This window comes from Trematomus bernacchii, unplaced genomic scaffold (genome assembly GCF_902827165.1).
Source record: "Trematomus bernacchii unplaced genomic scaffold, fTreBer1.1, whole genome shotgun sequence".
In the NCBI taxonomy this organism is placed as follows: domain Eukaryota; kingdom Metazoa; phylum Chordata; class Actinopteri; order Perciformes; family Nototheniidae; genus Trematomus; species Trematomus bernacchii.
In genome coordinates this window covers 2,880,226-2,903,768 of record NW_022988098.1, presented here as the reverse complement: position 1 = coordinate 2,903,768, position 23,543 = coordinate 2,880,226, and the positions used below count along the sequence as shown (strand labels likewise).

The 23,543-nt window shown below is 45.0% G+C and overlaps 1 protein-coding gene across 1 annotated transcript in view; it reads right to left on the bottom strand.

The window, feature by feature from the left end:
* LOC117475344 (dynein heavy chain 1, axonemal-like) overlaps window positions 1-23,543 on the bottom strand; it is a 70,010-nt gene that overhangs the window by 9,001 nt on the left and 37,466 nt on the right. The window contains 25 exon segments of the mRNA XM_034121491.1: window positions 9,010-9,140; window positions 9,253-9,423; window positions 9,794-9,970; window positions 10,114-10,293; window positions 10,465-10,635; window positions 10,725-10,856; window positions 11,530-11,688; window positions 12,549-12,714; window positions 12,828-13,024; window positions 13,148-13,299; window positions 13,652-13,847; window positions 13,975-14,200; window positions 14,709-14,869; window positions 14,959-15,108; window positions 15,314-15,433; window positions 15,553-15,684; window positions 16,974-17,105; window positions 17,314-17,505; window positions 17,588-17,755; window positions 17,961-18,152; window positions 18,234-18,419; window positions 18,577-18,687; window positions 22,614-22,673; window positions 22,803-23,078; window positions 23,222-23,292. Of these exon segments, the coding sequence (XP_033977382.1) occupies window positions 9,010-9,140; window positions 9,253-9,423; window positions 9,794-9,970; window positions 10,114-10,293; window positions 10,465-10,635; window positions 10,725-10,856; window positions 11,530-11,688; window positions 12,549-12,714; window positions 12,828-13,024; window positions 13,148-13,299; window positions 13,652-13,847; window positions 13,975-14,200; window positions 14,709-14,869; window positions 14,959-15,108; window positions 15,314-15,433; window positions 15,553-15,684; window positions 16,974-17,105; window positions 17,314-17,505; window positions 17,588-17,755; window positions 17,961-18,152; window positions 18,234-18,419; window positions 18,577-18,687; window positions 22,614-22,673; window positions 22,803-23,078; window positions 23,222-23,292 (4,009 nt within the window).

Genomic DNA, 23,543 nt, shown 5'->3' with positions numbered 1-23,543 from the left:
CGACAAGTTTTTCTTAATTTTTGTATTGAAGGCCTGTTGGATTTAATCAGCTCGCTTAGCACTGCCAGAAGCCCAGCCTGAAAGGTATTTTGTTGCTGGTCGTCCGATTCCTGGGCCTTGTGTGAATGCAGCAGCCGTTCGTCGTGCATCTCCTTGGCACGCAGGTCCTCATTCTCCTTGCTGACCATGGCATGGCAGTCTATCGCCATGATGGTGTCAAGGAAGCTGTCATCGCGTGCCCACTTTCCTAAGGTGAAATATGCAAGATACAAGATCAGTTTAATCGCAACAACGACACAACATTGTCCAAATACCAGAAGGGGAGCAGCCCATAACAGAGAGCCCCCCACGTCAGAGTCATCACTGTGGGCGATCTCCACCTCTGAGGCCCAATCCCAAACCACTCCCTCGACCCTACCCCTCCGTGACGGAGTGAACTCCGTCTGTAGCCACACTCGCAGCTCAACGAGGCTCCCTCCTGTCAGATGGAGGGAGTAAATACAGCGGCAAGCTTTGGGACAAACTCCCCTCTCTCCGGCAGAAACAGGAAATGCCGTAACTGTATGTAACAACGGTTTCAAATCAGCTTCTCTTAGACAAAAAATGTAAATTAATAACTCAAATAAAACTCCAAACATCTTTCATTGTGTTACTTTTTCTGTAAAGCTCTTTTAGTTTTAAACCTGATGTTTATAAGTTTCTTAGTTTTTGCAACAGTCTGTAAATATACACAAATTTATAATAAAATGCACACATTTACCTTTTTCTAGACTAAACACAGGTATGATCCTAAGTTAAAAAAATATGAGGTTATCATGAGGTTGTTAACATCGCAATTTATCAGTGGATGTTTGCTGGAACTACTTTTTAACAGCGTGTTTCCTGACGGACACACACAGCGTGACTCCGGTCAGGTAGAGACCGGTCTCAAGTCAGCACCGATGCAGACTCGCTGTTTGAGGGCTTGATAGCCCACTCCCCCTCCACACCTCTCCACACTCGTTGGTTTGGAACAGCACTTAATGTGGCGGACCCTCCGCGCGAACGCGCAAACGGAGGGGTAGTGTGTAGGGGTAGGGTGTAGCATGTCGTTGTGTCCCCGAGACACTTCACCCCAAAGTGCTCCTGTGGGGATTGCCCACAGTATTGAGTAGGTAAGCTTTGGATAAAAGCGTCTAACAAGTGACATGTAATGATTCAAAAAGCTTTTGGTGGCCATATTGAATAACAAACCAATGTGGTTTACTTGTTATCCACAGTTTAGCTGCTAAATGTTACCTTTACAAAGCTACGCTGAAAACACAGCAAAGTTCATATAACGGTATTAGGTTAGTTGAACCTAATATTTTTATAGTTAAACTCAACACTTTTCTTTGTGCTCCACATATCTAAATGTATAAAGTGTGTTTTCACCTCCGTTCCCTCCTGTTTGCTGCAGTATGGCAACAGCGGTCAGGATGGGATCCTCTGTGATCAGATAGTGGTCCTGATGGTGTCCGCTGACCGGGCGCAGGCTGCCTACTCTCAGCAGGGGGGAACTGAACGTGGAAACTGTGTTTCTCTGAGGGATCCTCCATGTAGTCTGAGAAGCCTTCTGAGGAAACAAGGTCAAACTATTTAGGATAATACTATGAGAAGGAATAATGTTTAGGCAGTAAATAGAATTTCAATTACATTTCTACTTAAATGTGCAAAAATATTAGAACATCAGTCTTTGTGGCATGCAGGTAATCAACTGTTTAAGCTTTTACCATTAACATGTAGAATGAATGTTGCAAATTACTTGAAATTATAGCAACTACAATCTGTTGTTTACCTCTATGCATTAGCCACAGAGGTAGCATTATGTCCAGCTAGCATGCTAATTGCTAACGTTATATTATCGTTTTTATCCCGGAGGGGAAAACTAGTTTCTAATCCTGAGAGAAACACCTCGCCTGAAACACACGATTAGTGCCATGAGTTAGTGAAGCAAATTACAGAACATTGCACTTATTCACAAGTCAAAACGTGTTCATAGCGGGCATGGATGAGAATAGCTAGCTAGCTAGATGTTATTAGCCAGCTTGGACCTAACGTTAGCAAGTTCTACCATGGCTAGCTCGATCTACTGAGCAAATAAAAGTACATCTAAGACCAGTATTGTGCAGATTAAAACAGTGCAGTGCATGTATTTTATTTTACCTTCGTAGTCGTCCCGACATGACTTTGCCAGGTCTGCTAACTTTGCTGATCCACTGAAACTGCATGCAGTAGAAGCTTCTGAATGTGGCGCTTCGCGTCCTTCGAGTAAATCGCCAGAAGCGCAGACACATCCTCATCACTCCAATTGATTTATTTAGTGTTGCTATAATAACTGCTTTCACAAAAGGAATCTCTTCGGATGTGCTGTCCAGCGAGGAAATACAATGGCCGCTTACAACAAAAAATTCTGAGTCAAACGGGCGTGGTTTGCATTCCGCACAGCCAATCAGACGTACGAACTACATTCTCCCACGACAGACCCTGCTCTGTAGCAGGGACTGAAAAGCGAGTCTCGCGAACTAAGTTGAGCTACTTTAGTTCCTGGGGCTTTTTGGTGTGAACGCAAATATATCGTAGTTCTGATGAACTATTGTGGGAAAAGTACACCAAAGTACTCCGGTGTGAACGCACCTATAGGTGCACGCACATGGACCGTTGGTTTCTTCTGTTTAATGCAACAGCATTTCTTTGTCACATAATCCTCTATGAATCTTTTCATATGAGGCCAGTAAAACCTTTCTCTGGCTAGTTGAATGACTCTCTCTGTGCCTACATGTCCCATGTTATCATGAAGGTGCTTCAAGACAAAAGACTGATATTTCAGAGGTAGGACAAGCTGTTTTCTCTCTGGTGTCCGCCGATATAGGATTCCATCTTCAAGGTGTAGACGGTTCCATTCGTGGAGAAGCTTACACGCGGTTCCCTTGACTGACCTCCTCATATCATCTGAAAGTGTATCACTAACTTCCTTTAGCCTTACAATCTCTCCAATCGTTTGGTCTTCCCTTTGGGCTTGAACCAACTCATTGTGACTTATTTCATGTAGAGGTGTGCACGGCTGTGGGATAACGTCAAGGGAGGAGGCAGAGAGGGCAGCTACCCAGGCAACATCTTTTCTCTGAGCTGCTTGACCTCCTTCCCAGGTTGCACTCACCACATCTTGCGACAACTCTTCTGTGCACGTTGACATGTAGTGGTCTATATCAAGAGGGATACGGGACAGTGTATCCGCATCAATGTTCATTCTTCCAGGTCTGTACTTAATGTTAAAGCGGAAGTCTGACAACTCCCCCACCCAACGGTGACCGACCGCATTGAGTTTGACCGTGCTCATAACATAAGTAAGTGGATTGTTGTCAGTGTAAATGGTGAAGTGAGGAGCATAAAAGAGGTAATCTCTAAACTTCTCACACACTGCCCACTTTAGCGCGAGGAACTCTAATTTGCCGCTGTGCAAAGGATAATTCCTTTCAGCCGGTGTCAAGGTTCGTGACCCATAGCCAATGACTCGCAGCTTTTCGTCCTGCTTTTGGTAAAGAACTGCTCCCAGTCCTTGCTCCGATGCATCGGTATGCAAGACGAATGGCATGTCAAAGTCTGGGTATCCGAGAACTGGAGGATGCGTTAACATGTCAACCAGTTCCTCAAGTGTAGTCTGATGCACAGCAGTCCACTCTATAGGCGCCCTGGATGACAGCTGGGGGCCTTTAGCTTTGATCTGTCGAGCTTGTGTTGGGGCTTTCACTTGGAGCAACTCGTATAATGGCTTTGCTATCTTTGAGAAGTCTTGTAGGTACGACCTGTAGTAACTGAGAAAGCCGAGGACTCTTCTCAGGTCACCTACGGTCTTCGGTGTTTTCGCTTTCAGGGCCAGTACAGCTTCTAGATCTTTGGGGTCGACTCGAACACCCTCACCAGAGACCAGGCGTCCAACATAGCGAACTTCTCCCCTGAACACCTCACATTTCTCAGGGCGGAGCTTCACTCCCTGACTCTGTATCGCTTGGAGCACTTTCCGAACCACCTCCACATGATTTTCAAAGGTCTGGGAGTAACACAGGATGTCGTCCAGGTAAGGGATACAGCACTCATCCCTCAAAGAACACAACATCTCCTCCATACTTCTCTGAAAAGCTGCTGGTGCATTCGTAAGACCAAACGGTATTCTCACCCACTCATAAAGCCCCCAGGGTGTAATGAAGGCGGTCAGATGGCGTGAACCTTCAACTACAAAACCCTGGTGGTATGCCTTACCCTGGTCAAGGATGCTGAACCAAGAGTATCCCCCCAAGGTGTCCAGTAGGTCCCGTATCCGAGGCAGTGGGTGTCGGTCTGGTACAGTTTTCTGATTGAGCAGGCGATAGTCTATACAAAGGCGCAAAGAGCCATCTTTCTTCCGTACGCACACAACAGGGGCAGAATAGGAAGACTTGGATTTAACAATCCATCCCTTCACCAGTAGGTCTTGAATATATTCTTTGACCTCCCTCAATAGCGGCTTTGGTATGGAAGTATACGTCCTTTGCACTGGAATATCGTCCTTCAGATTTATCACCATTTGTAGGCTAGGGTTACAGCCAATGTCATTTCCGTCCCTCGCAAAAGCCTTTGATTCTTCGTACAACATTCTCTTGGCAATCTCTTGTTGTTCCTCCTCCAAGTGACTGAGGTCCACTGGTGGGTGCCACAGGGGTGGAATCGGCTCAGCTTTTTGGATTGGTTCAAGGGGTTGTGTTGAGACCTCATTGACTGTTGCAGTACATGTTGTCTTGTCAGGAGATTCAGCATCCACAAACCTTTCAATGTGCTGCAATACGCCCAGGGCTGTCTTGCGTGGTAAGGTGACATCATGTTTGGTGTTATTGCCTACTGGAATTGTGACATAAGGCTTTGCAGGGTTCTGTATCTCAAACAAACCTGTCCCTAAATCCAGCTGCGATAATTGATGACTGTCTTCATCAGCTTCAAACAACACCAGACGATCAGAGGGGTTCAGGGTTTGGGGAACACGACACCTCACCCAGGTGACATGACCAGCCGGAATGACGATGTCATTTACACCTGTTCTTAGGCGTCCCTGCGACGTACTTGGTTCAACTGCCTGAATAAAGCTCACAATTGCTTCGGCTTTCTCCACCGGAACACTGATGGCATCACGAAGCAGTTTAACCAGAGTGCATATCAATCGTTCTGGCTGTCCCTCAATGATTTCCTCCAAAACATTAAAACCAACCAATGGTCTCTCCATGGCCAACCTTGTGACTAGGAATGGAACACTGATGGAAAGACTGGGTTCTTCATTTCCTGGCAGGTTGGTCATAATGGCTACCCAGCCATCAAACGGAATAAGCTCGCCATTAACTGCATACACCTTTAGCTCGTCCAGATCCTCGATAATCTCCGATATTGGTCGAACATCAAGATTAGGCAGATATTGTTCTTTCCAGGCGCGGCTTATGATACTGACTTGAGCACCGGAGTCAAGCAATGCAGTCACTGCCAATCCGTTTAGATTACACTGTATTAGCGACTTTTTCCCTATCAGCTTGGCAACAGTTCTACGTTTCACCCCTGGTGAACCAAAAGAAAACTGCGAGGGTTCATCTTGCTGGTAACTATTCTGGGCACCAGCTACTTCAACTGTTTTGCCCTTACAACTGGTTTGTGCTTTTGCCTCACCAGAATGTTCAGCTTGGGGTCGTATTGTGGATCCGATCACTGGCAACCCCGCTGCAGTGACCGGCTTGAGTTTCCCTGACTCTCCTGTCTCTTTAAACAGCCCACAGCCCTGTGTCCTCCATCCCCACAATAGAAACAGTGGTTACAATCTGGCCAGTTTTGTTCGACACATTTTGAACAACCAAAAGGTTTCTCTCTCCTGGGTCTCACTCTGTTTTGAGAGTATTGGTTATGGTTAATCATGTCTGCCGGATGTGGCTGCTTTTGTTGTCTCATAGCCTCAACCATGCTGGTTAGTTCATCTACCTTGGCTGCAAGCTCTTTTATTGGGTCTGTCTTTGTTTTGTGTGCTGTGCTCTCTTGTTTGTTGCCACACTCTTGGACTTTGTTAAGCTCAAGTTGTGCGCTATGAGCACTAGTTGTTGCCTGCCGACGAGAAGGACCTATCCTCTTCTGTCTCTCACTCTCCTCACTGGTGATTCTCATTACATGGCGTAATATTGTTTCATCACTCACCTCACCACTTGATAGAAGAGGCTTTAGTTCTCTGCGTACATCACTGTGTTTATATCCAAGTCCCTGCAAGACCGTATGTAGAAACACATCTTGAACAGTAGCTGGACTGTATTTAATGCCTGCGTCTGACAGTTTGGAGGTGAATAGGACACGTTGCTTTAACCCTATCACTCGGTAGAGAAACTGTTGTGGTGTTTCATTATCATCCTGTCTAGCACACATTAATTCTTGGAATAACTCCGTACTGTTTTTCTCTCTTAAGTGGGCCTGGAGAAAGCCTTTGAGCTCCATCACTGTCAGGTCATCCTTATTTATTAGCATGTCTTTGAAAGTTCCAGGTTGTATGATTCGGAGCACACCACGAACTATGTCTCCGTCATGGACACCTTCTCTAATCCCTTCCTCGATTTGCTTAGACATTGTTATAGCTTATGTCCGAAGAATTATCACCAACCTAACCCCCTTGCACCTTAAACTCCCTCCTCTGGAGGTAAGAGAGTCCTCTTAAGGAGATCATTGTCTCAGGGCCGGACTGGGCAGCAGACTGAGCTGGTGAGTGTGGGATGTTATGATGAGACTTACTAGTGTGTGCTGGTGACAGTGGGGGTTGTTCTAGTGTCTGTGTTGTAGGTGCCATAATGCTTTGTCTTAACCTTTTGCCCAGGTCTTCATAGCTATTAAGCATTTCCAGTAACCCAGTATTTGTGTTATCACCTACAGCATTAAAACTGACTGGAGAAGCGGTGAGATCTGTCTCAGCTTCAGATATCTGCTTAGTGTTGTTACCTGTGTTTATCTCTACGTGTGGTTCTACATGTGGCAAACCCTGTACACTTACTTCTCTGTCTTTCACAATGTCATCAATAGCATCTTTCAACATCAACAAGTGAGCCATCCCACTATCTTCTGACTCAAGCAAGTGCTTACTGTGCATAAATAAACTGATGTAGTTGAAGCAGCCTTCATCGTCTCCCTCCTCGAGCTCAGACGGTTCCTGGTCTGGCACTGGACCCACTTCCTTGGCAATGTGGAGGAGTTCTTTCGCTGACAAGGAGAGTAGGCTTCTTCTGATGTCCCACACCAGACTTTTCCTTTGGCTCTCCGACATGACAGCAGCTCTTCCAATTCACTCACGATGGATTGCCCAGTTCAGCAACGGTTCCACGTCTGCTCCAGCTTACAGCTCTCTGCTCGCTAGTGATGTGTCGGTCGCGAACGAGCCGGCTCAAAGAGCCGGCTCTTTTAAGTGAACGACGGGAGCCGGCTCGCGCCCGCGAACGAGCCGTTTTTTTTTTTTTTTAAGTAATACAAGACAGAATGATATGATGATCTCCGCGCTACAGCTGCTCCGTGCATGCATGCAGTGACATGTAATATCCAAGGATTAGAGACTGTTGGATGCTGCTGTTTTGAGCATTGCAATACATTTATTTTTATTATGTTTTTTTATGATTAGAGACGGTTGGATGCTGCTGTACTGAGCATTGCAATATATTTATTTTCACTATGTTATTTATTTATGATTATCCTTGGGCTCAGCAAAGATTTGATGTCAGCTGTTGCTGTCTTTTTTTCTATAGTTAATACTGAAATAGAGCCCTGCTGTTTTGTCAGGGCCCTTTCTTTAAATATAATTTTAAAATGTCGATACAGTAGCCCCTTTTTTTAAATGTCTATGCTTAAGTTTTTGTGTTGCTATCTGCTTTGTGTAGCGTGGTTCTACAAACAAGTCTGTGCATTCATTGGGTGGTATCAGAGAGATACAAGGGTCTGTAAATGCAATGAAACAATTGGCCACAGCAATAATTGATATTAAACATGTAATTTTTACTTTTGAATACTTCAGTACAAAGGATGTATTGAATAATTTAAATCATTAGTCAAAACAGGGCTACATTTGATTGAATTATAAAAGGTATAATATGTGGTAAACTGAAGAGCCGTTTGGGAGCCGAAAGAGCCGGCTCTTCTTGGTGAGCCGAGCCAAATGATCCGGCTCACCAAGAAGAGCCGGAATTCCCATCACTACTGCTCGCATCAGCTCCGGTATTGGTCCTAGAAGTCATTAATGGATCAGCTCCCGACCAGTAGGTGGCGCCGATCCCGGACGAGCCCCCAAGAACTGTTACGGGTCCCCGATATGAGGACCACAGTAACGGTTATGATACAATCACTATACATGCATGTAAATACTCAGTGTACAGGAGGCTTCAGATATACTGACAAACTTGTATCCTTACTGCGTCAGACCACGTTGTCCCCAAAATGGCGCCGTACCGGGGAAGCTAGGCTAATACACTCACACCATTTAACGGTTTTACACATGTAAACAGCGGTACAAAGTCTTCTAACTGTTAGCGGGCCGTTACATATTATCTTCGCAAACCTTATGGGGGATTCATTGTGATTTATGCACAGTTTACCAACCTGTATCGTGCAGGTGAAAGAGAAGTAATGAGGACACCTTGTGTTCAGTTTCCTTCCAGATTACTTCTGAGGAAACCCCGGGAACGTCCGTCGCTTTAATCGGTACCCCGGAACCATTGAATCGAACACAAACGTTCCGCCTCACTACTCACTGCATCTATCGACCCCGTTAGTGAAATGAAAATAACAGATGTACAAAATAAAGGCATATTCTAACTCTAAATATAATACTTATTATATTAATGTGGTCACACATCCCAGGGGTGCCACATGTACAGCAACAGAGCGGAGTGGTGTGTGTTATTATATGAAGCACACCTGACGTGTGGTCTGGACTGTGGTTAATCCTCAGCCTAACATTACCTGATGACCTCCTGGATGAGCACTGTGTTCATGGACTCTTCATAGAGCACCGGGAATATTTCCATCACGTCCTGAATGTTGAAAGGCAGAGGAATCTTTTCCACGATGCCTGCCACGATCTCCTCCACTATCTACAACATGGAACATCAACAATGAAACCCAAAATGTAGTCTAGATATTAAAGACACAACACATCACAACCAAATTGCTGTTAAACAGTGTTCGGCAACAAAAAAACGCTACCTCCTCCAGAGATTTGCCCCCGGCAGATGAAGCTCGAGGCTGGAGTCGAACCAGAGCTCCCAGCAGGGCGAAGGACTCGTTTTGGGCAAAGCTGATGTTAGCGTTGTCATGGAGACCAAAGATCTCAGGTGTATCATTGATGGGCAAACCACGAATGTATGCCAGGTAACCCTAAAGCAAGATTTTCAGAGCAACGGGTTATGATAGTCAGCAGTTCATAAGTTTCTGTAGCATATCACATTTGATTTGTACATTTTATTTTTCCCTTACTTTATTTTATTTGGCATTTTAAAGTTTTTATTTTATTTAACTTTTACTTATAGTAAAATGTTTAATGTTTACTTACATTACACACAAATGTCATGTTTTCTGCTTGTAGAATAATAATTGTTCATGTTATTTAATTTAAGATATCTTCATGTTTAATAGATGGCTGTCTTGCAATATACCCCCTAAAGACTTTTCATGTATTAAACTGAACAGTGAGAGACGGATTAGTGTTCTGATCACAATCTTTTTAAAGACCCTGCGTTTATCTGACCTTGATATCCAGATCTGTGTCTATCTGCCGGTAGACTCCAGACGAAGAGTAGAAGTGACCGTCTTCCAGCACAGCAGGACAGTAGAAATCCTCCAGGACGCTCAGCAGGCATCGTCTGTCCCAGTCATCTGTCACTCGGCCGCCGTAATTGATCTCCCCTGCGGTATATTTTAACACCTGGACAGGTGCAGAACAAGAAGGGGAGACAGACAGATGAGCAGGCTCAAACACACACAGAGTGACTACAAATGATGTGGCTTTGAGGTATTGTTATCTTAACAGGTTGTTAAATACAGACAGAAGAGTTCTCCTCCCCCCACCTTGTACGGGACGTCCTGGTACTCGTCCAGGAACATTTTGACCTGGCTGATGCAGATGTTTAAGTCTCCGTCTGTGAAATCGTAGGGAATGTTGAAGCCCAGTGGGCCAAACTTCCTTCGCTCCAGAGAAATTCCATGGAAGAGACACAGAGACAGAAGCAAAGCCTTGAGGTGTGATGCCTGGAGAGGAGAGGAGAGGAGAGGAGAGGAGAGGAGAGGAGAGGAGAGGAGAGGGGAGAGGAGAGAAGTTAAAGTCACCACTAGATGCTGGATGTTTAAACAGCTCCAAAATGGCTGGTTTTCTAATCTAACATTTGAGTGGATCCAGATATGAAGCAGGAGCAGACGGACCTTTGTGGAGGAGGTGAAGAACTCATTGGTGAGCCTCAGGTAGGTCTTCTGTAGATTGGCCTTGATTCCCTTGGGAGGCTCGATGGTCATCTTTGACCCATTTTGGAGAATAGACACTGGGAACTTGTTGCTGGGAAGGCTCGTGAGCCACATACGGAAGTCCTTGTGCACCTGTTATGAGACAAGCAATAAAAGGAATTGATCAACTCACAATACTACAAAAGTGCACAGACCATGTGATCAATGCGTAATGGTCTGACCTTTACTGGGCTGATGTTTTCAATGAGTCTCTCCAGGGAGGGCATCCAGCTGGGCGCCAGGTGACAGTTCTGGAAGAAGACCCAATGACCTCTCTCCATAGCAGCGAGCATGAGCTTCTCTGCCCAGGGGCCCTGAATCACACAAACAACAGCAGAACAAAAGGCAGAGGACAACAACAAGAGTCACAAACAGAAGCTTTAATATAAGAGAAAACATCCATATTTTGTAAAAGGGTGTAGTTATTTAGTGGTCGACATATACATCTCCCTGTAGCTAGTTTGACATTCTTGCAGTCTTACTGAAACATTTAAGAGCACTAGGTTCAATGGAGACGTAAAACGAGGACAGGCTGATGTAACAGCGCAGCACAAGCCAAGAGTCTAACTCACATAGTTGCAAGTGATGTGACAAACACACGCTAACACCTTTTGAACAACCTCAGGGGGAGAGTGTTGCTGGGAGAAATGTTTGGCCAGTTTCCGGTGGGTGGAATATGAGTCTGCATTCATCCCAAAACCTACACATGAGGTGTTGTAATTTTTTTGGTGCTTTTTTTTGTGTCCTGGAATCGAGCATCTGCCTAAAATAGTTGTGTATATCGCCCTGTCCCATGGCCATAAATAGAGAAAGCAATTATCACATAGGTGGCCATTCTTAACAAGTGAGATGAGAACGGCCTGGTTCTGTGTGAAAGTGTTTTACAGCGCTGTGTATCGAAGAGAGAGAGAGAGAGAGAGAGAGAGAGAGAGAGAGAGAGAGAGAGAGAGAGAGAGAGAGAGAGAGAGAGCAGCCCCTGGCTCTGACCTGGCCCTGGCCCAGAGAGATGGCACTCATTTTCTTGGAGAACTGCATGACATCCGCAAATTTGTAGAGGTCAGCAGCGGGGTCTGTGCCAGGGGAGAGCACAAAGATGAGGGGGGTGGAGAGGGAAGACTCCTTGAAGACCACCGACAGGTCTGACGTCTGTGAGAAGATCGAGAGGGTAACAAGCCATTAATACGACTGTAAAGCAAAACATCCACATGTATTTTTCCCGGCTGAAATTAGCATAGTAAATCTGTACTCCACACATTGCACTGCTGCAGTACAAACCAAAAGAAATTGAATTAAATTGCAATGTTAATTTTGCTTCACTATTCGGAGCCACTGTCACAAATAAGACTTAATTGTGTCAGTGCATACATATTGGTTTAATGTGAAGGGTTAGTTTGGATTGTATGAAGTGAGGTTGTATGAGGTTCTTATCCTACAGTACATGGCAGTCGGAGTGGAGAGGAGAGGAGAGGAGAGGAGAGGAGAGGAGAGGTTCTTATCCTACATGGCAGTCAGAATGTCCCAGTTAGACTGCTGGAGAGGAGAGGAGAGGAGAGGAGAGGAGAGGAGAGGAGAGGAGAGGAGAGGAGAGGTTCTTATCCTACATGGCAGTCAGAGTGTCCCAGTTAGACTGCTGATGAGGAGGCAGTCAGTGAGGTAAAATTACTGTTTTTGTAAATGCTGTCTGGTGGCTTTAAAGACAGGATACCCAGGATATAATAGCCTCAGTTCTTTATCCGAAAGGGATGTCCGAAGGGAAGGTAAAGCGTTGAAAATATTATAAATATATTTAAGGCTTACATTTATATTAATTTTCCTTTCTTTTAGGTAGCTATAATAGGTTTAGCTGCTGCCTCGGTCCACAGCAGAGGATTTCTTTGCTTCAGTACTGCTGTCTGCTTTTCCAACCTGGAGGCTAGATCTCCAGCTACAGTAGGTAATACACTGACTAAGGATACGAACCTCACACAACCCCACTACATCAGATCCAAACGAACCTTCTAGGGCACGAGGGAGGAGAGAAACTCTTCCTGAGGCTCTATGAAGCGTTGTCCCAGCTGAGCCGAGACAAAGTCCTGCAGGCCTTGAACAAGACGGTCGGCCCTCAGACAGCGCAGCACCAGCAGCTTCTGGAACGAGTCCAGCTCGGTGTCCCACTGTCCTGGGAGAGGGTCCCTATAAGCAAAGACACACACATGCACACCCCGTTAGATATGGACGGCTACTGCACAGTTGAAATGAAGGAAACAAGTGTCCATTTGTTAACAAGGGTTTTTTTCTATGCATGCCTGTGAGGCTGGTTGCTGTCAAAGATGCTCTTGAAACCCTGCAGATGTTCGGGGAAGCTCTCTGCCAGGTTTCTGAAGTTGTCCAGAGCGCTGAGGCCCAGAATGTCCTGCCAGGCTCGCTCCGACAGCCAACTCACTGCTGGGTTCGTCAGCTCCTGGGCGGGCATCCCTCCAGACAGCAGGTAATGCCACTCAGCCTGCCACAGAGGGACCAATTCAATTCAGGAAATGTAAAAGGACAAACTCCACCTCTGTGTTTGTACGAGTTCCCACAGGAAATTAAAGAGGGGAGGGAGACTGCAAACTCCCACGTTTCTCACCATATCAATTTTGTTCTCATTCATCATGATGCGAGCGCACAGGAGAAAGGCAAACATGAGTTTGTTCTTCTCAAATAAGCTGCGGCACACATTGCTGTACAGGCTGAAGGTGAAAAACTCATTTATGTTGGCAATCCTCTCCTCCACCGTGTCTGTAAAAAACATTACATGACATGTCACTTGTTAGACGCTTTTATCCAAAGCGACTTACATACATTCAGTACTGCGGACAATCCCCACAGGAGCAATTTGGGGTGAAGTGTCTTGCCCAGGGACACAACGACATGCTGACTGCAGTGAGACTCGAACTTGCTATCCCCTGATTCAAAGTTCAGCGCACTAAGTTCAGCGCACAATCCCACTGAGCCACAGCCTCACATCAAATACATTCAGCGGAAGCAGAAAATAATGTTCCCATGTGTTTTAAAGCCATAAAGCAGTTTCATGTCTTTTCCATCTGAACAGACATAGTTCTGTGTATATGAGCTACTGTGGAAATTCTACCTGCTTTCTCAGAGTTGGCAAGGCCAGCCATGAAGATGCAGAGGAACCACTCCAGTGAGTACTGGTACATGGGGTCGACATTCGACAGGTCCGATACACAGAAGAATAGGATCTGTGTGCGCACAGCCACTGGAACGTACTCCAGGCGGGTGGCGTCAATGTCCTTCTCCGTCTGCTCTGCCACCACCACTTTGGCCTGCCAGCAAAACCAGCTTGCGTTAGTAAAATCCAGTAGCATATGACTTTGATGGAACATTGCTAAAGAATCACAATATATGAAGTTTGTTGGGGTATTGGAGATTATAGCTCTCCCACTTTCTTACCTTGATCTCTCCAGCTTTGATCTTGGAAGCTCCCAACACTTGGATGAGTTCCTCGTTGTCCACGGGGTTTCCCTCAGTGGAGCTGAGTCGGAACAGGATCTCATCCTCAATTTCTTTCAGCTCCTGTTTCATCTGGGCGTTGCTGATGATCAGCTGGTTCTTAGCCTCCTCCAGGTCTGGACGCTCCACAGCCACCACCTGGCCCAGCAGCTGGTCCTCCAGACCGCTGAGAATAAAGACAGTGACAGCCAGACATTAGTTGTTAGAATAAAGTTCATCAACTGAATTCATTCTGAAGAAATGTTGGATTTCTTTCTGAAAGTCACAAGCAGATTTCTTGTCAATCTTTTGCTCACATTTCATTTTAATATCAAGGATGTTTTGGAATATTATTTACTAACAATCAACAAACATATGAGACTGAAATACTGGGCTATCAACTAAAGACACAGCCACGCAAAAACTGCGGCATGTGTACGGCTCCTTATGGGTACTGCAATTTCCGAAGTGCCGGGTTCAAGGACCCTGACCTTGGCCAGGAAAAACAGGCACTCGCTTGTTTAATTTTTTTGCGGTCTAGATTTCTTTAATTTTTTTTTGCGTGTGTTTATAAATTACCTCGAGGGCCGTATCAAATGGTCTCGCGGTCCGTATACGGCCCGGATGCCGGAGGTTCCCCACCCCTGTTTAAACCAAACTAGATTTTGCCTTTTTGGGTTTATAACATGTGTTACCTTGGTGACAGGGTGAAGTTAATGAGGGTGACTTTGGTGGCCACCTCTGGAGAGTAGTGTGGGTTAGGCAGCTTGGTGGTGATGTACATCTTGAAGCCTTGTTGGTAAGGGATGACTGTGTCCCCCAGCTTCAGCATGGTGCTGCCTCTCAGCACAAATGTCTATGGGCCAAAAAAAGTGTATCATCAGACCAGTGAATGGTGGATCGTGGATATTTGCACAAGAGATTCTTGTTTGGGTATGTATTAACTTGTTGCAGCAAGACAGGCTCTAGGGCAGGATCCAATTCCTCCCCTATATTCTCCAAGAGGCAGGGTTTCCCAAAGCGAATGGCATTCTCAAGACTGCGGAGGAAGTCCCGGTCACTTAACTTAATGACCTCCAATCTACTGTCCTTCTCCTGGGGGACAACAAGAAGCAGGTCTGAATAAACGGAGGATTAAATACAGACACTGAGAAGCTATCATAAGGAATTCAGGGTAATGTGTACACATATATTTACTGAAACCAGTAGATATCTTGACACAGCTACTTTCTATCTCTTTTTGTCTCACTGGCGCCCTCTGCAGTGATGGTCGGATCAGTACACAGGTAAGAGACCTTACCATGTTTTTTATCCAAGTGTTGGCTTGTCCCTGAGGATCGATGAATAAAGGCCAGCGCAGACAGTACTGGGTGATCACACCGTTCTCCACTGAGAGGTTATCCTTGGGCAGACCTGATATCTGTGCACATTAAAATGACGATTGACAGAAAAGGTAAATTACCATTAAGTTAAGTAAACTCACTGGCCCCGAAAAATATATTTAAAAAATCAATAGTTAACACAAAATCTTGTTCCGACCTGCCATGAGCGGATCTTGACCGGGTCTCCGAAGGTGTTGATCAGGTTTGGTTCGTCAGTGTGTGGAACATTTAGCTTTTTGAAACATTGCAGCCACTCCTCATTGCAGCCACTCCTCTGCCATGGCTCTCCCTAAACATAAAAACAATACTGATCAAAGTCACACAATAGTGCTGCACTGATTAGGAACCGGAACAGAATCAGAATCAGAACCCCTTTATTAGTCCCACGGAGGGGAAATGTGCGTAGTTACAGCAGGAAAAAGAGCCACAGACCGCTTAATGTTACATATGTTAAATATGTGACATGCATTTAAAAAAAGTACTAAGTTATGATATAATAAAAACATATATAATACAAAATAAAAAGTTACATATAAAAAAATACACATCCTGTAACAGTTCTACGGATTTAGCAGCCAGGCATATATTACACAGTTATTAACGGCATCTATATATATTGCACACCTAGCACATATTGCACATAGGTGGTTGGTATTTAACAGCAGCAAGTCACACAACAGGCAGAAAAACAGTGACACAATAAGGCTAACCTACCAATAATGCATTGCAATTCTTTCAACAATATTTAACAATAATGTACCTACTTATTTAACATAAGTCTAGAAGAGCAAAAACTAAAGTTATACTTTTTCTATCCACCAGAAAAGCATGACAGTTAAAGGTGGGGTAGGTAATTCACTTCAGAAACACTTTTTGTTATATTTCATGGAAAGCTCTTAACATCCCGATAGCCTCTGGAACTCCCTCCCACCTGACATCCGCAACACTGACTCTCTCCCCATTTTCAAATCACGCCTCAAAACATATCTCTTCACACTCGCATATCCACCCTGATCATTATCCATCACACATCCTCTGTTTTTATTTATTTGGTTATTTGATTGATTGATTTATATACTGCATTGTCTTATTTATGTTTCTTATGCTGGTGTTATCTATTGTGTATCTTGTTTTTTATGTATTTGTACGGCGACCTTGAGAGCCTTGAAAGGCGCCTATATAAAATAAATGAATTATTATTATTATTATTATTATTATTATTATTATTATTATTATTATTATTAAACGCTTTGACAATAAATACATTAAAAAATGTAATCCGTGGAAGCCGTAGTACTGTAAAAAGCACGACCAATCATCTGAGCCGGCCCGGCTAAAATAACTGGATGGCCTACCTGCCTGTCAGCCTTCCATCTGTGCACAAACTTATCTCGTGCCCTCATTGGTCATGTGCACGTTCGTGTGTGTTGGAGGAGGGGCTCTGTAAGGGAGTCTGAAGGAAGGGGCAGATTTTTTTCGGCTGCGTACTTTAAAGTTCTAGCGCACTCGAGCTGGTTTCTCCATTCTTACCTACCCTACCTTTAACATACTTTGTGATATGTATTCACACAGACTTACAGTGAAGGGTCCCAGGTATGCGAGGTATCCAGCAGACAGAAGCACATCGCCGGCCACATTATTGACCATGTACTCCAGATTTAGCACTGTTTCCTTCCAACGCACCTTCTCATCTGCCAGTCCACCAATAAGCTGAGGAAATTAAAGCCAGTTTATTATTCAACTACCAATACAAAAATAAGTTAAATATGTATAGACAATATAACACTAAGTACAGAGACAGTACATCTTGTTTTTGTATTCTGTATATGTATCCTGTTTCTAACCACCTGCTGGTGTAATTCTAAATTGCCCCCTGGGGAACAGGGAAGTCTTAGCTTATCTTGTCCCTCCTTCTGACCTTGTCTGCTCGGATGAGGCGGGCCTCACACAGTTGATATTTTTCGTCCAGCTCATCTTTCTTGGCCACACAGGCCTGGTACTTGGCCTGCAAAGTGGCAATGCCGCCCTCAACCACCGCCAGCTTTTCATTGGCATCATCCAGGATGAGCTGCGTCGCTGCTAAGTCCTCCGAGGCCTCCTTGAGGGCTGTCTGTGAATATTTACATATTTAATGTTAAAGTGGTGTCTTACATCGATGACCTCATGGCTCAAATGTGGATTTCACTTCTTACCCTTTTAACTTCCACACCCCTGGAAACAAAGTGATATATATGCATGGCTCGCACCCACTGGCAAATAGAGGTACAGGCTTTGGAAACTTTGGCAATGTTGGCTGGCTGGAACTCCTCATTATCTATGTAGGGCTGGACTAAACTGATCACGCTCTCTGGGATGTTTTCCTGCAGAATGATTGCGAGCAGAAAATGAATACATCTCCCAAACAGGAAATAACCAAATCAGCATTGAACACTGACGTTTTTGAGAACTTTAGGTACTGAAATAAAATCTAAAAGATACTAAAATAATTTTCGATGGAAGCACTAATGACAACATATACTGTACAAACAATGACTTGGCAATAACTGTACTAGCTAGGAGCCTTACCTTATCAAAGTTAAAGAGGCTCTCCAGAAACTTGCCAGGGTCTTGAAGCTGACCCTTACCAACCTCCCAGTAGTCGTCCACCTTGGTGCCAGGCTTCTCTCCAGGTACCCTTTTGGGTTTGATGCTCTTCATGATGCACACTGCCTCCATAACCAGCTTCACCCCCTGGGGAGGGCGCTGCATGCCTCGCACCTATGGACAAAAAGGTTATTTTCTACATATGTAATACTATTTCAGGAATATGTTCAACTGACCATCATTTAAATCCCTGACCTCAGTGATATCGTTCTTGTTGAGGGACTTGAGGCTGTTGAGCGCAGAGTCGAGGGCGGGCAGAGCCAGGTCCAAGTCTTTCTGGGCATCCGCAGCAATGGCTCCTGCAAAACGAGCTTTCTCTGAGGCCTTGGCTTCCTCTGCTTGCACCAACTTCCGGGTATCCTCTGCAACTACCGTGTCTATCTGGCAAGGTAGAGCATAAATCACACTGAAGGGTACGTTTTCCAAAAAACAGGCTCATGCAGATATATTGGACACAAACCATGAAGAAAAAAACGTTCTGTTTTTTACTTTAGAGACTATAAGACTTTAGTACTAGTCTAAGTCTTAATTCCCTTACTTTGATGGTCTCCATGGTGACTTCAGTGTCCCTGGTGGCCTCCTCCAAAAGTGGTCTCATCGTCCCCAGCTCTTCCTGCATCTTACTCACATCATCCGCTGTGCTGAGGAGCTATGGGATGACAGAAACGCTTATTCATCATAAGTACACAAAAACAAATGTACTATTATTAATAATGTTTTCTTTGTTTTCCTTATTCATCGCTGCAGAAAGGATCATGCCAGCCCACATCAAACACCTGATCAAGAACTTGTGAATCTTCAGGCAGAAAAGATGAAAACACCTGTTCAAAGTTCCAGTTCCCTGTACATGGAACCATGCCTGTCTGGGACTCTGTTCCACATGTCTTCAGTCAGTTCTGGACCCTAGTTCTACCAAGGCTTATTAGAGGTAAGAGTAGTAGGAGAGGAGTGGAGTTATCTTTGTATTTAGGCTGCAAGTCGACACAAGTGATCAAGTGCTGATGCTAATAATGATCCGATTCATTTGATATTGATTGTCTGCCAATACCGAATCCTGATCCGATTCTTCTATTTCCCAGATAATACAGCTTCACCGTGTACACTAGCTGTATTGGTTTTTGCCATTGTAATTCACCATAAGCAATTGTTGACTGTAACGTCTATGCCAACCAACTGTAATTTGTAATGTCTTTTACCATACTTTAACCGTCAAGTTCTGGCAACCACAGCAGCCCAAATGTTAACGTAAATGTCAAGTTTTCTTTTTACAGTGTACTTATATCTGTATATTTCTTTTCAGTTTGCTTCAAGAAGTGGCTTCAGCAGACAGAAGTGCAGGCCAGATTGGGAAAGGCTGGACACTACACAACGGGAAACATTATGGACATGAACAAGGAAAAACAAAAAACACTTTCTTTGTTGCCTTTTTCTTATCATACATAGTGTTACTGTTTTTGTTACCATTTAAATATTGAATTATATTTATTACTTTTATTTTAAATCGAATGCACCTCTTATAGATAATATATTTATGTGGATGTATAGGTTGATTTGCAGGTTGGTTGTTATTTGTATAATTAGTGTATTGTTACTGTGTATTTTATTATATTAACTAGCTATTTATTGCTATTTATTAAATTAAAATACTGTTATGAACACTATACAATGTCTTTATTTTGGTAGATACCAGAATACATGACACAATGAATCTTGGTAATATATTTATGTTCTCTGGTTTAAATAATCATACCAGTATTTAAACAATGTATGCTGGTCACCTGGCATCCTGGTAAGCTTCCAGCATGGTATATTTACTACTATTATTAAACATAAACTGGTGATAGATGGATGCTGGTGACCAGCATACTATGCTGGTCTATGCTGTTTGTTTTAGCTGGTCAGGATGGCTGGTTTAGCTGGTGCCAGCTAAACCAGCCACCAGCTAAACCAGCCATCCTGACCAGTTACTGAAGTTATAACTAAAGTTACAGTATTAATGTGTTTAATATAGTTAATTTCATTAATCCAAACCTGCCTAATGACTAGTAACTATATGTATTAAATAAATTAAGTGGAGGGTTAGGGTTGAGTTCCATATTTACCTCTAAGATGTGGTGGGAGTAATAATAATAATAATAGATTAATTTAGTTAGCGCTGTCAGGTGCTCAAAGACGCTTTAGTGTTTATGTTACTGAAATTGATACATTACAGTACTTGATTAAATGTACTTAATTACTTTACACTACTGATGTCAAGTATCATTTTCAAGGATAATGATTTGGTAAACACACACAATGCTCATAGGTTTTAAATTATGCTACATAACTTTAACTTTTATGATTAAAGTACTAACTGGGCTGAAAGTGATCTGAGTGGGGTCTATCCTCTACTGTGTAGTGATCACTGATTCATACACTGGGGTTACATAATCCAATCATGGAACTACAGGTTGGGGGTATTGTTTCCGCACGGACACATGTGTTGACGGTACCTACTGTGTACCTACTGTGTGTTCCCCCTTTCACTTTCTCCTCTGTTCTCGTGCTGCGACACGACAGCATGTACATTTCTGCTGCTCAGTAAAGTACAGTTTTGCACCTTCGATGCACCGCTTCCGACTCCCTTCTCTCGGCACTACATTGGTGACCCTGACATAAGTCTCGCGAAGGATCCGAGACTAAATCGAACACGGCAGAAAGCGCAGCTTTTCTCGGAATGCCGGGGATTCTTGGAGACGTCCGTTGCTGCCACGTGCGCACGGACTGAGGCTCGGTGCGCCCCACGGAATGGCTGGGAACGTCGCTCACCATTCCCGTTTCGTCTCGGCGCTGGAGGGCGGCAAGCCTTCCTGCTACGAGGAGACGATGCACGACCTGCTAGGTATGGAGGAACCCGACTTCTACCTCGTGGGGCTGTTTCTTCGGGACATGCGGCTGCATGTCCAGGCTGCGCTAGCTAACACGGCTAGTGTTGAGCCCCACGCTTTGGCCGAAGAAGCTTGCCGGTTCTTCCTGGCCGCCCGGCGATTTACCCCAGAGGTGCTTGCCACTGCACGCTGCAGCACCTTCCCTGGTGGGGGCACGCCGCCTAGCAGAGGCTCCGGGGCCGACGACGACGACAGCGACTACCGGCCGTCGAGAGCGGCTAGCCTCAACTGCTAACGACAGCTAGCCACGACAGCTAGCCCCGACAGCTAACGGCTAGCTGCTACCAGCGGCTAGCGACGACTGCTAGCAACGGCTGACGATGTCTAGCAGCTACCGGCGGCTATCGACATCCGACTGCTTCGGGACCCTGCCTGGCCTCACCTCTACCCGCGGCTCGCCTCGACGGCGCCCCGTCTGGCCTCTCCCGGCCTCTCCCCTGTCCACAGCTCCCTCCTCCCGGGGACACGGCTCCTTCCTCCCGAGGACTTCGTGCCCGCCGCCGCTGTGCCTCGCCAGCGGCCGGGCGGCGCTCCTCCCTGCTGGGGACCTCCGGGTGTTTCGCGCCTGTCCCCACGACGCGACCCTGCTTTCTGCGGCCCCCTGACGACGGCCCGTTCAGGTCTATAGAGTGGGGTCTATCCTCGACTCCCTGTTTATAACAAGTGTCAGGTGACCTCGGTACCTTCAATGCGCACTTCTCTCCCGTCTTCTTGTTGAAACACTGAAGGATTTTTCCATTGATTCCTAATCCCAGAACCTGAGTGGAGATTTTATAATCGTCTGTCACCGCGTGCCGCTTTATGTCCACTTTGGGGTGAACGGGCATGGGGAAGTGAGTGGACTCAGCGTCGGGGAGAGCGGCGAGGGAGTCCTGCTCTGCCTCAGCCTTTGGCGCTTCCACTGGCTTCTCCTCTTCGTTTCCATTTTGGAGCATGTTCCCGACACCGGCTTGTTGTTACCGGCGGTGCTCTGGGGAGGAAAGCGTGAGTAATTCACCAAAGAAATGCGATGACGGCCGAGCGGAGTCCTGGAGCCGCTGGAGCGTCCTGTTGTCCTGCACCGCGGCCAGGGATGGACCCACACAAACTCCACTGTATCTACAAAAAAGCTTTAAAACCAATTTGTTTCAACTACACAACTACTATGTTTCTCTCTCTGAACTGATATACCCGCCTTTTTTTCTTAAAAAAAAACTATGCTGTTAACCGGTCTCGCCTGTCTCTTCAGAGAAATCCAGATATTTCAAATAATTTGAATGTCATAGAAATAGAATCGAGTCTTTAGTCTTTGAGCAGTGGGGAAGATAATCTGCTGATCTCAGCTGCCCGTTGATCTGATTCTGGAGTCCTCCAGTTGTGTTCACATGGCTAGTCACTGTCACTGTTTGTTTAAGCACCACCCTCCTACAGTTAAATCATATTTCTCAACCTGCCCAGTGTGAAAGTCTTAAAGGAGCACGACGTGTATTCAGTTCAGAGAGCACTGTGGAGACCAGCAGGAAAAAGCTCATTTTGGCTTATAATGAGAGTAAAGGAGGAGAGATTTAGAACATGGAGGATGTATGGTCCAGGATTCCTTTTAGCCAAGTGACTCAAAGTAAATAATCTTACATAACAATATGTATATATATATATATATATATATCACGTCCTGAATGTTGAAAGGCCGAGGAATCTTTTCTACGATGCCTGCCACGATCTCCACTATCTACAACATGGAACATCAACAATGAAACTCAAAATGTAGTCTAGATATTAAAGACACAACACATCACAACCAAATTGCTGTTAAACAGTGTTCGGCAACAAAAAAACGCTACCTCCTCCAGAGATTTACCCCCGGCAGATGAAGCTCGAGGCTGGAGTCGAACCAGAGCTCCCAGCAGGGCGAAGGACTCGTTTTGGGCAAAGCTGATGTTAGCGTTGTCATGGAGACCAAAGATCTCAGATCTGTGTCTATCTGCCGGTAGACTCCAGACGAAGAGTAGAAGTGACCGTCTTCCAGCACAGCAGGACAGTAGAAATCCTCCAGGACGCTCAGCAGGCATCGTCTGTCCCAGTCATCTGTCACTCGGCCGCCGTAATTTATCTCCCCTGTGGTATATTTTAACACCTGGACAGGTGCAGAACAAGAAGGGGAGACAGACAGATGAGCAGGCTCAAACACACACAGAGTGACTACAAATGATGTGGCTTTGAGGTATTGTTATCTTAACAGGTTGTTAAATACAGACAGAAGAGTTCTCCTCCCCCCACCTTGTACGGGACGTCCTGGTACTCGTCCAGGAACATTTTGACCTGGCTGATGCAGATGTTTAAGTCTCCGTCTGTGAAATCGTAGGGAATGTATATGGCATTGTGAAAAACAGTTTATGACAGAGAGTTTAAATGAGCTCATTTTAATGACAACATGCAAAGTGTCTGTTTTAAATCTGAGCGACCATAACTGCAATTATAATTGTTGTGAGCCGTGAAACAATACAGTTTTTTACAGGTGTTTTTGTGTATGAATAAGAGTGTGTGTATTCAGTAGTCCAGTGCACAGATGAGGGCGTCTCCCCGTTTGATCAGTGTCTCT